Source organism: Phyllopteryx taeniolatus, chromosome 14 (assembly GCF_024500385.1).
Source record: "Phyllopteryx taeniolatus isolate TA_2022b chromosome 14, UOR_Ptae_1.2, whole genome shotgun sequence".
In the NCBI taxonomy this organism is placed as follows: domain Eukaryota; kingdom Metazoa; phylum Chordata; class Actinopteri; order Syngnathiformes; family Syngnathidae; genus Phyllopteryx; species Phyllopteryx taeniolatus.
The window spans coordinates 6940480-6952856 of record NC_084515.1 but is presented as its reverse complement, the minus strand read 5'-3'; the positions used below and the strand labels follow the sequence as shown (position 1 = coordinate 6952856).

Here is a 12377-nt window from a genome sequence, read left to right as displayed (position 1 = left end):
CCGGCGAGCTACTTGCTCACTCTGGAAGCATGAAAACATAAACGCAGCAAATGGTTTTTAGAAGAGGGGTTTAAAGAATATTTATAAAACACTAAGTTGCTTCGAAAGGGCACTTCTTTTTTACCTATGAAACTTTAACATGGGAAAATACCAGTACACAAGTAACCTTGGAGGCCAAATATAGCGCTATGGGGTACATTAGAGTACATAAGCCTTTCAGCCAAAATAAAATTATGTACAGTAATTTGTTTTGCTAGTTGACATCCAGGCACAATGTTTCTTGGCCACTGATTCATGTTTGTTGGAGTAAAGCCTCATCTTTTATGTGATGTTTATTAATAATTTATGTGAACAAGGTGCATCAGAAAAGTTTCAGGACTGGTGTCACAACAAGATATGTATCAAATCCAAACTAGAAACTACACGATTTTCTATTAGGAGTAATCCCCCTGAAGTCTAAAGCACTTTCCCAGTCTTCTCTGTCACGCCTTCATGCACACCTGGAAGAATTCTTCCAGGATTCTCCGCAGCGCCGTCATATTGATTCCATCCATGCCTTCCAAACGGGTCCCCACACGTAGCCAGGTTGGATGAATAGGAAGGTAGCTCTAGCATGGCCATGTTCTTCTTGGCCAGGAAGTGTCAGATGCTCAGGGCATTGTGAGCAGGCACGTTGTCCTGCCAGAACTATTGTGTCTTCTCGGTTGGTCATCCAGCCCACAATTGAAGGGCAAAAGTTTAAATTTAGAATTTATCTTTTGCGACACCAGTCCTGGAACTTTTCTGACACACCTTGTATAGATGTTACGGAAATACAAAATTCATAGATGTATTTTTGGAAGTTTGGGTCGTGGAGTGGAACCACTTTTCTAATTCGCATCTGTGTGGCTGAGAGATCCACACTAAATAGAATTTGTAGTACAGTAGGTCTTTTGTCTCTCAACATTTGCGCGAGGAAAAAATCTGATTTGTATTTAAAAGCAAAAAAGCATTGTTTCATAAAACAATAATCTCTCAGGAAGTCAGAAGAGGAAGTAAAGCGTGGACATGCTTCATTTTATCCGTCCTAATTTTGTTAGCAATATGGTATAAAATTTCTTATTGATGTGTGAAAGGGGTGTAGAAATAGTCTATTCCCTTTAATGCCATAGAAAATGGTGATTTTTGCACTGTTCAGGAGAAACCTTCGGATGACAAAGACAGATGTGAAGTAACGCAACAGTCGGCCTTGTTTACCGCTTCTTGGTTCGGTTTGTCTTTGCCCTTGAGAGGACATCTCCACACGACACCTGTAATATATCGCTTGTGTGTCTTTATAAGCCTGGTGGAGCAATGACAGCCCACCCTGCAAGCAATATAATCACGAGTGACTCAGGCCAAGTGACCCTTGACCCGTCATACAGTTCCCTTTGTCTTCCATATTGACCAGTCAGAAAGGCCAGACAATAAGATAATTGACAGCAGGAAAAGTCTTTGCACAACTGACTCTTAAAGACAACCTCGAGAGAGTTTTCTAAAGATAACAACGAGCGACATTTTGACTTTCAGTGAACACTCCAATGAAATGCATTAAGCCGCAAATGCACTACTGACAATCCACACAAGCATAAGTGACATTTACAGGAGAGAAGAAATGCATAAAGAGGGGAGGGTCTATCCCTGCTGTGCACTGAGGGGTTTGTGCATTGACAGGGCAACAATGCAGTAAATGAGAGCATAATTATCCATCTTCACATCCACTGGTGAAGCCAATGAGATTGGAGAGCAAGGGACAATTTTATTCTCTTTTGAATTCCTGAGGGAAAATCCTCAATTTCTCTCCATTGCAATCATTCACCTTTTTCATCATCACATCATATTCATCTTTCCTGGTGCTCAACCATCTCACAACTCCAGAGATGGAGACATCCCAATGATAGAGGGAAGAGATGAAGGAAGAATGTGCGCGGGAGTGCGCGTGTGCTTTATGACACTCGTGAGTGGATGAGAGCGAGGAAGTCTTGACTCACACCGACCATCCTGTCCCATCTGTGTGAGCCTCCATGGATTTACCCTTTCACACACTGGCTTGCCCTCCCTTTCAGACTTTTCACAACCTCCTTATTCACTTCCTGCAGATTTCCTACACGACCTCCTTTTATCATGCCTTGAATCGCTGAGAACTCAAAAGTGGATATGATCGTGCACCAGACAACGAGGAAGCCAGCTTTTATAGCTTATATGGATGCCAATGTAAACGAGCCCGCACGCAAAGCTGTTCTGTAAATTCATTAACATAAATCCAATAAAACAATAAAGATAAAAAAAAAAAAAGTAAACAGCACAATGAGGAAAAGAAATGGGTGAACAGACGAGGAAAGTTTCGGAGCTGCCGAGGATTTGAGGGTTGATTACAGGACTCAACGAGGCTCCGCCGGGGGGGGGGCAGCGCAGCGTCTTTGTCTATTTCCAATCACACATCCCTTTCTCTAGCACTGAGGTCAGACAGAATGAGTGAGGACAAGAAAGAAAGAAATGCATTTGAAACCGTAAACTTCCTTCAGCGCCCTCTCATGTCTCCCTTTCTCCCTGTTGTCTGTTGGCTTTTTTGTGACCTTTGCGGCAATTTCAAAGTGTTGGAGTGTGTGTATGTGGGGGGGGAGTACTCATGTGGATTTCATTAACCCAATGTGAACCTTTATGCTCCTGAGAGTGAGTGTACAACCCGCATGCTGAACTGATGTAGTATCAACACAAAGTACATCATTGTTCCATTAGGCCTATTGGGGCTTATCACTAGGATCTGCTTTTGTACCCTTAACACTTGAGAGCATACACAAAATATATATGAGACACCTTAAAACCTGCTGTAGAGAAACAACCTAAACAGATGATTGACACCTGGTTTAAAATAGAAGAAGATATTCAGGTTGCTGCTACAGCATAAAAGCTCTCACACTTGGAAGACTGACTTTGGAGTGTGTCTGTGGATTTTTTTGTCCATTAATCCAGAAGAACATTTGTTCCAGAAAAGTAATCAGGGGTCAACTAAAGGGTCTGGCAGCCCAACCTCTTACTGATTGATTAGGAGGTGTGGGCCCATGACGTTTGTCCAAGTAATGTACCAGTACAAATGATCTTCAAAGCCAATAAGTGTATCCCTTCAGGGAACTTGGAAAAAAACAAAACAACAGGTTTTATATTTGTTTTCATGCAATGCACTGAATCCGCAACAAGCGGACCGTGATATAGTGAAAGATTACTGTATGAACAGTATGTAACGTGTTTTCTGAAGTTGCTAAGTGTTATTAAGGCTTACCTTCAATGAAGTGTTCAGAACAAACATGGATGAATGGACTAGGTATATGGTCAATCTCCATCTTTTCATTGACAAACGTTTTGTCTTCTCGCCCTGTTTCAAAATTGGTGCCGGTAAACAGTAAAATGAGACCTCATCCCTCCCACATGTATTGTTGCAGCCAAACACTGACCAGTAATTCACAATTTTTTGAATTTGGCTATCAAATTTGTCTATTCAAACGCTCAATAAGCGTAAGGTGAGTGATGTTATGGGAAAACTTTCTATTGGAACCTGATTGTTTTGTGTATGGTACATACAGAGGCCATGGGGTCTACAACTCAGCATTTTTACTTTTCTCTAGTGTTTATATACAGTAGATGCAAAGGTTTGACGTTAATGCATTCCTCATGTATTCCAGATACACATGAGCGAAACAGTCATCACATGCTTGGGACAAGTGGTGGAACAATGCTGTCTACAGACTGAGGCACCTTGCTCTGAGAAAATATAGAACGAAGCAAAGATTTTCAAGATAAAAACAAAAAAAAAGTGAGGAGAAAGACAGAAAGCGGGGGAGGGACGAAGGGATGAAGACAAGTAGGAGAAGGTGCCCTTTGATTACTATCAGCATTGTCGACATTTACATATGCATTCTTCATCCTTCTAAAATGCAAATGTTGCTCGTTGTAAATCTGACTAAGGGCCTTTTCGGCGCACTGTATGCGTGAAAGCATGTGTGTGTGTGTGTGTGTGTGTGTGCTTCGGTTGAACCCATATCATCTGTCAACAAACTCTTGTCCCCACCCAGCGGACGGTTTAGGTGCAGGAAGTAGCTCACGCTGTTCTCTGTCTGACACCTGTCTGTGTGATGGATGGATGAGAGGTGGGAGGGACAGATTGATGGATGGATGGACGCACTGATAGACCCTCACTTGAGAAGGAGGCTCACTGCTCATCACAGGGGTCATGCCCTGTTAATTACAACCTACAGAATGTAGGAGGAAGGATGTGATTCTTATAATTTCCGTATACTGTGCGCCTTCATTTAAGTAAGACCCTGAAAATGTGACTCCTACAACCCCTGGTGATCATGCCAGAGTAAGTTGGCTAAATTTAAAAACTGGTAGTTTGAAGCAAAATACATGTGCTGCCCAAAGCCAACAGTGCGAACATTAGCATGTGAAAGGGGGGCTCTACAACAAAGACCCCGCAAACCCTAGACTCCCTCCTCTCTGTCACACAAAGATCAACCCTCCAGTAGCACCCGCCACCCCCCATGACCGTGGATCAGGGAGTTGGGAAGGAGAAAGAAAGGATAATGAGAGACAGAGAGAGTGCAGCTTGTTCCGATGCCAGAGGGCTACAGAAGGCCCGACTGGTGGGGCTGGTAAAGCTCCTCTACGTTAACCTGAAATGCTTCTTTATACTCAGGCGGCGACCGCGCTGACGTCACTGCGGCGACCCCGCGCGCAGTTTGCCTTTATCCCTGAGGGCAACCCACGCGTGCTGTTTTGGAAATGTCCTGCAGTTCTCCTCCAAGTCGGGGGTGTCGCTACGGCTGGTGTCGGCTAGGACACCACAGGGTGGAGTTTCCTCTGCATTTTATGGCCATTTCCGGTGGCCGTTTTTACTTTCCTTTCCGGAACAAGGAACAAAGCAACAACAATGGCGACCGTGGAACAGTGTCAGCTAGAACAAAATGGACCTAGATGACCAGATGATACGTTTAATTATACTGCAAAATCGCTCAAGAAGGCAACGGCGTAGGTCGTATGTGGAACCAAGGGGAAAGCTGAGTCATCACAGCATGTGACTAAAACGGACCAATCACGAGATATGATCTCTGCGGCGATAATTTGTGCCATGTGCGTGTCAAGTGCCGCACAGGGGCCGCGCGGCCCTATGCGTCGGTCACGTGATGCAATGCGGGCGCTGTCGGCAGCGCGAGCGCCAGGGTATAAAAAGGCCTTGAGAGAGGGGCACGAGAACACACACATTTGATTGTGGTGTAGGAATGCAAAATCTTACACCCCCCTCCCTGCATTAACAATCACTTGTGCCATTCTGGTCTCTTTCCCAACGTTGGCACCTACCATACAGTATGCCCACACATATACACTAAATACACACTCTTCTCCTCCTACAGACACACACACACACAGACTTCTGTAGGCATCGCTGGGCAGTGTTCCAGACACCAAATCAGCAATCCAAAACCATTTCGTGGCCAAAATGCAATACAATAATTAAAGGGGAACTCTCAATACAGCATTCTTTGGCTCATCCGCTCTCTCAAGCCCGTTTTCCACTAGACTACAAATCCCACAAAATAGGTGTGTCAGATCCGCAATGGAAGATCTGGCTTTTAGCAGAGGGAATGTCGCAATGCCAGGACAGGGGTGTAAATTTTCACACTTGTCCAGCACGGTTGTGTTGAAAGCAATATCGCTATCTGACAAGCGTAGTCACATATCTAATTCTAGTCTGATTTTGGGATGCTGTGTCACTGTGTGAAAGCAAACTGCCACTGGGTTCTGTGTAAAAAGTGAAAGACGGCTTATTTTCGCTTCTGCTATGGCGTAGTGATGCGGCTACTTTGCTGGAAGCCTCTTTCACACAACCTCTTTTTTTCTGTCTGTCTTTCTGTCGTCTCACTCCATTTTCTCTCTACTGATGAGACACTGCAGGTGCGCTGGAAAGAAGCACAAGCATGAAATCTGTCTCGATGGTGGGGATTGGGAATGCAGAGACTGTACACAAAGAGGCATTCCAAGCCTCCCAGGCAGTGAGCGGCCCCGGGCAGCATCAGAAAGCCAAAAGCAAGGAGGGGGACGGGACATCAGAGTGAGACAAAAAGCAGGAGGCTCCGCTTTCATTCTCCAGCTATTCCCATTTCAAATTCTCCCTGTTGTTTCTCTTGCGCTCGCCTCGCGTCTCTCCGCCCTCGTTTCCGATCTTTCCAGACGGATCGCAGCTGTCAAACTTTTGACGACTTCATCTCCCTCGGTCGTGACCCTGCACTCTGCCTGTTTGGGATTGTGTGCACGGCTGTCAGTCACGAGTGTTTGACGTCTTCATCGGGCTCAGTCATGACCTCAGTCTTAACTGGGGGTGTAAAAAAAAGAGGGGGAGTTCCTGCCCTCTTGTGTTTCTCTACTCGTCTCCTTTGCACCCGATGACGACCCCCTCTGGCGGGGGAGGGGCAGCTCTGCCTTCTGCTGTCACTGGCCCTTTTTCAATATCCCTATCTCGCCATTCAACATCTAATCCCTTCTTCCTTTCCACAGCTTCTCTTATTATCCACGTCACTCTGATTCAATAGTGAAAACAAGCATTTAGCATTTCACCGAACTGGCTGAGTCTCCTCTTGTTTCGGTAATCAGAACTAGTCTGGGAATAGAAGGTTTAGAACTGCTAGTTGGGTTAGCATAAAAATCGTATGCATAGTACAAGTAGCAGAGTATACATTCCATCAAGTATCCAACCCTGGTTAATACACCATAGCTCTTTGTTTGCTTCGGCTGTCAGTAGGAACGTTGGCTTAGAATACTGTCAAATTGACCTGAAGATAATATACAGTATGCAATAATACACACAGATAAATTTCCATCAATTGGAACAAATAGATTTTAAATTGATGAATAATAAGACTTATTTATATTAGAATTACTTATTTAATATTTACATGCATCCAACTTGCACTCTTCTTTTGTGATGCTTTTCCAGGCTTTTGTTGCAGCCTCTTTTCAGTCATCGCTTGTTTGAGGGTTAGTGCCTTCAATATCTTTAGTAGGGAAAATGGGGGCTCGACAAGGCTTGAGTCTGGAGATTGACTCGGTCAGTCTAAAACCTTCCACTTCTTGCCTCTGATGGACTCCTTATTTGTTTTGGGTCATTATCGTCCAGCAAGACAAAGGATCTCCTAATTAGGTTGGCCACATATTTCTTTAAATTGACATACAACATTATTCTGTAGATTTTCGAGTTCATTTTATTACATCATCAATTAACATTACGGAGCCAGTCCCAGAAGAAGCCATGCGAACCCAAGCCATTAGATTGCCTCCAATGTGTTGCGCTTGTATGTTCAGAACATGAGCAGATCCTTTTTTCCCCTCCTAACATTAGCCTTTCCATCACTTTGGTAAAGGCTAATGTTGGTCTCAGTAATCCCAAAACCTTTTTCTCTGTACATTTTGGCAAACTCCAACCTGGCCTTCATATACTTTCTGCTAATGAGTAGTTTGAATCCTCTGTTCAGAGTCTTCTGTAAACGGTAGATTGCGATTCCTTCACTCCTGGCCTCTGTACTCTCTCTGTGTTGTTTTAGGTTCTTTTTTACAGCTTTTATTATTTTTTATTTTTGCTGTTTCTGTTGTTTTGCCTTGATCAACCTATTCAACATGTTACTTGGTACACCAGTGGTTTATTTCTTCTTCAGGGCATGTCCAATCCGAATGATTATATTGGCTATGGCCAATGTTTGTGTAATGGCTCTGATTGATTTCCCATCTTATCTCACCTCTAACCAGGCAAAGACCAAATCTAAAATTGATCTTATAGACATTTAGCGCTATTTATTGTTGGAATAATCAATGTTAGGTTGGACACTAAACACACCGGGGCAACAAAGCACACCTGTCAGTCACATGAGCCAGTACTTTAGCTTACATGAAGCATGGGTTGAGTCAAACAAATGTGCTATCTGCATAGTTATGTATCAGATCCAGATAAATAAGAGCTGAAATGTTAATCTCTTTTCTCATATTCACCTTTTGAAATCCATCAATTCAAATTAGCTACAATAGGGGCTTATGGATACAGCATATAGTTCCTTTAACATTTTAACATCCCAATCATCTAACAAGAGATGCTGCATTCAGAAAGTTTTTTTTAAACTTGTTTTTTTTTTTGTAGCCATAAAATTGTTATTCTTACATTCAATACTGAGTGGTGGTGCTCTGACAAGGCATGCGCAATCATCTGAAGAATAATGGCTGTGATGTGAAACACAAAATAATGGCCTGCAGCATAAAGCCGAACGTGTCTTGACCTACAATGGAGTGATTTTAGAATGTTTCATAATATATGTGAAGAATAACAAAGTGCATCTTTTGGTGGAAAAAGTTTGGACTCCCCACAAACAATAATAGTGTCTTTTGCTCCACTTTGCATGTTCAAAACAGAATTGCAGTGTCAACAAAATGTCAAACAGTTTTTTAGAAGTTGGCTCTCAGTTAAATTGCGTATATCAATGGGGAAATTACAAAACAAACCACTATGCACTCCAGTTCAATTTGCTCAGACAAAGCTCCTTGCAGCCTGTGAAAGAACTTGCGGATATGTGTGCCACAACACGCTCTGCTTGAAGTACACTTGAAGAAGCAGGTGTCTTTTAGCCTGTCTCCTCACTGACAAAACGCAGGCGTGAGAGTGAAAAAAAAAAATCCAGAAACCTTTTGACCTTGACGACGGGTGGGAAAAGAGAACGTCTAAATCTCCTCTCCAGTGTCCCCTCCCCTCGTTCCCTCTCCGCAGCACTGCAAACTTAAAATGGTAGAAGGTACCCGTCCGACGCTGCGGGGTCAGACTTCACTGCGGCGGCATTTGCTATTCACACGCACTTTGATGGATTTCCAGCCAGGCGAGCTGAGGCTGGCCAGCTAGCTGACAGGCGGCGAGAGGAGAGGCAGGAAGAGAGAGCATGGCCGACAGATAGATGGCACTTCACATCTGCTCCAGGTTCAACAGAGTCAAGGGTCTCCCCTAAATCTTGTAGAGGAGAAACATCTTTCAGACCTCAGGATCCACCCTGCAAACCTCCTCCCTCCTTTCAGTGGAAACAAACAGGATAAGCGGGGTGAAGGTCTTTAAGAACATTTGTCACACAGAGAAATTTGGCAACAGCTCATCTTATTGAGAAGAGAGGGGGAAAAAAAGAACGCAGTTTTCCAGTCCATGTATTGCCAACTGGCACCATTCTGCAATGTCCTTGTTTTTCTCTTACTCTTTCTCTCTTCTTTTAAACTTTGAATTATGGCTCTGTTTGTTATACAATTAGCCTTCTGGGATAGGCTCCATAAATAAAAATGGAGGGAGCAGATCAGTGAGAGGCTCCCCCATGTCCCCCTACCGGTCTCTGTCCATCTGGGTGGGAGTGACTAAGAGGAGCGACGCCATGTTGTATCAGTGTCTCCACATAAGACTTTTGTTAAATGCTTCATGCACACAAACATGCACGTTCGTGTTGTCCCTCACCGCCACGCCGTTCCCTTCCACGTCATCCACGCCTCGAGTATGTTGGTGAGAGGTGTGAACAGCTTGCATATTTGCTACTGTAAAGTTCGGACCACACTTACAAGTGACAGAAAGGCGTTTTTTTTCCAAGCAATTTTTGTCCAGATGGCGATTCACAATGAGACCTAACAACTTCTAGTGTGCAGGAAATGGAACACCATTTACCAAACTATTTCAGCTCGAGACATGATAAATGTACTTTAATTCTTCCTCAAGTGACCCATTAAAGACCTATTAAATATACATGTATATTGACATAACATTGACATACACTGTAAAAAACTAACAAGTGCCATGGATTCAACAGTAAACTGGAAAATAGTAAAATAGAAAATACTTTTGCCAAGAAATTGTGTGCCAACAGTTAGTGATGCAATATTCATGACCTGCTTTCATTTCTTATCCTAAACAAAACCCATCGCAACATGTTCACAATTATTTGCTAAATTCACATTCTCCTTATGCCTTATGATTAATTTGGAAATGTAGAAAATATTTGCTGCTATGTTTCTGCAATAAATATGACGCTACAGCAGGGAAACTGTTGGTTTGCTAGCCAATTTATTTAAAATAGTGTTCAAATCAAAGGATGAAATCCGATCTAATTAATTTTAAAAGTCATCTCACCAGGCTTATGGTAACATTGGTTGCCATGTTTGTGCACTAAATATGACGGTACAGCTGGAAAACTGTTTCCACCACATCTCGTCAGGGATGGGAAAAGAAGCGTTGCCATGTGTTTGCACAGTTAATATAAGACATTTAATTATACATCTTCTTTGTGTGTTAAAATCAAATATTATGGGGAGATACAGTATGTGGAGAACCATGTGTTGGTCATGTCAGCAACCTACTGTATGTTTTGTTAACATGGATTGATTGTGTTAATTATGCCATCATGGTGCCAAGCTAGCGGTTTACACTTTTCATGCTAGGCTAAAGTTGGCATTTGAATTAAATATGTGTACTGTATGTGCCTCTACTTAAGTACAGAATGTGACTATTTTGGCGACTTCTGTTCAAATATGTTGTTTAATCCAAGTTGGAGAAAGCAGAGTGGAATGTTCATTGCTGTTCTTAGTGGTTCAGCTATAGATAACAGACTTATTCACCAATGCACTTGCCAGCTTTCACCTCAGTTTACTGTGTAAAGAACAGCTTAATTCATGCCCCATGTTTGCTACTAAAGCCTCACCACTGTCACTAGGATGAGTCAGACCATAATAATAACAACAAACAAGCTGCTTACCTTTACATGAACTGCCCTTTTCTTCGTATCCTGGGTTACAAAGACATCCACCAATGGGAACCAGCCACTCTCCATCAGCCCCGCAGTACATTTTTGGCTCTTCTTTCTCCTCTGATTGGTCGACACAGGAACCCCTGACCTCCACTAAGGACGAAGTGTCAGCCCCTGTCACCGTGTCCGGGAAGGTTGCCAGGTTACGAATAGTCAGGGGGCAGGTTTTGAAGAAAACCCGCACGGACACTAAGGCGATGCAGGCCCCAACATCCTGGAAGGCCAAGTAGAAGCCCTTCCTGTTCGTCACCTTCACGTCCCGCACCTCAGTGTTGAGTTTCATGATGCGGTCTCCAACGTCCACCTAGACACACGGAAAGAGGATTTACACATTGCTGCTGCTGTCTTTTTGATTAAAAAAAGCAAACACCTACAGTACATCTCTATCCTCAGCCAAAAGTGAATCATTTAATGCAAGTTCATGGAAATCAGTGACACAGTATCCTGTAATCCCGCTTACTAACAAATAATCAAATGCTAATGAAAACATAAACCCCCTTGGGAGAGGTAATTAGCAAGGACGAAGAAATATTCCTGCATGGTCCGGCTAAGATAAAAGTGCTTGTACCGCAAATAAAAACATTACAGCTAAGTGCCTCAGGAGGGTTTTCTTTGAGATAAGAGCGAATTACGGTGAGCGTAGGCGGCAGGATGAAGATGTCGCTCGTTACCTGAGTGAAGCTCTCGTCTGCCGCCACGGTGTCCACCTTAATGAAACTGCTCTCTTTGATGAAGTTCTCCCTGTCTTCGTTGGACTCGTGGTAGTACAGATTGAACGTCTCCTGCAAGACAAAAGGGATTTAAAGAAGAGAGACATCTATTTATCTCTGCTGCTGCTCAATTCCCCTCTTTATATGATAATGAGCCCAACTGAGAAATCCAGCTGTCGTAAAATATAATAAATATCTGAAGAAATCCCATACATGCTTGCATCTATCGTTGGGGATAGTATCCAAATCCATCCGTAATGGATGAAAATTCAGGATATAGAGAGACAATGTACAATTTTGGGGGGATAGTTTTACCCTTCCCACATGCTTTAAACAAACATCTTCGAAAAGACACTAAATACAGGCATAAAACATGTACAAAATACTGTATGTATTATACTGTCTGCGTTAGATACATGTAAGTGGCTTGAAGAGGCAGGGCCTGGTCAGATTGTTAAGTCATGCCAACAAGTCTCCAGTGGACCCTCGTGTATTCGCAGTTCGGCCTTTTTCTTTTAACTTAATTTATTCTCTGTTATTCACAGAAACCCTTGCTTATGTTTTTGTAAGAGAGTGTCAATTATTCACCGATTTTCACTATTTGCGGTGCCTGTTCCCCGCGGATAGCAGGGGTCCGCGTTACGACAAAAGTACAGAAAAAAACAATCGCTTAAAATCTGCCATATAGCGGGGACGCGAATGACGGACTGTGAGATGGCGGGGAAACACTGTAATGTCTTCCACGTAATTATTTGAAGATGACAATGAAACAATATTTTTGCAATTATTC

General features: G+C 43.1%; 1 protein-coding gene across 1 annotated transcript in view; it reads right to left on the bottom strand.

Annotated features, from left to right (window-relative positions):
• The window catches only part of LOC133489197 (ephrin type-A receptor 4-like), a 34916-nt gene that overhangs the window by 16764 nt on the left and 5775 nt on the right, over positions 1–12377 (bottom strand). Inside the window, exons 4-5 of the mRNA XM_061798055.1 lie at positions 11549–11659; positions 10827–11181 (exon numbers count right to left, since the gene is read on the bottom strand). Coding sequence (XP_061654039.1) covers positions 10827–11181; positions 11549–11659 — 466 coding nt within the window. The remainder of the gene's footprint in view (positions 1–10826; positions 11182–11548; positions 11660–12377) is intronic.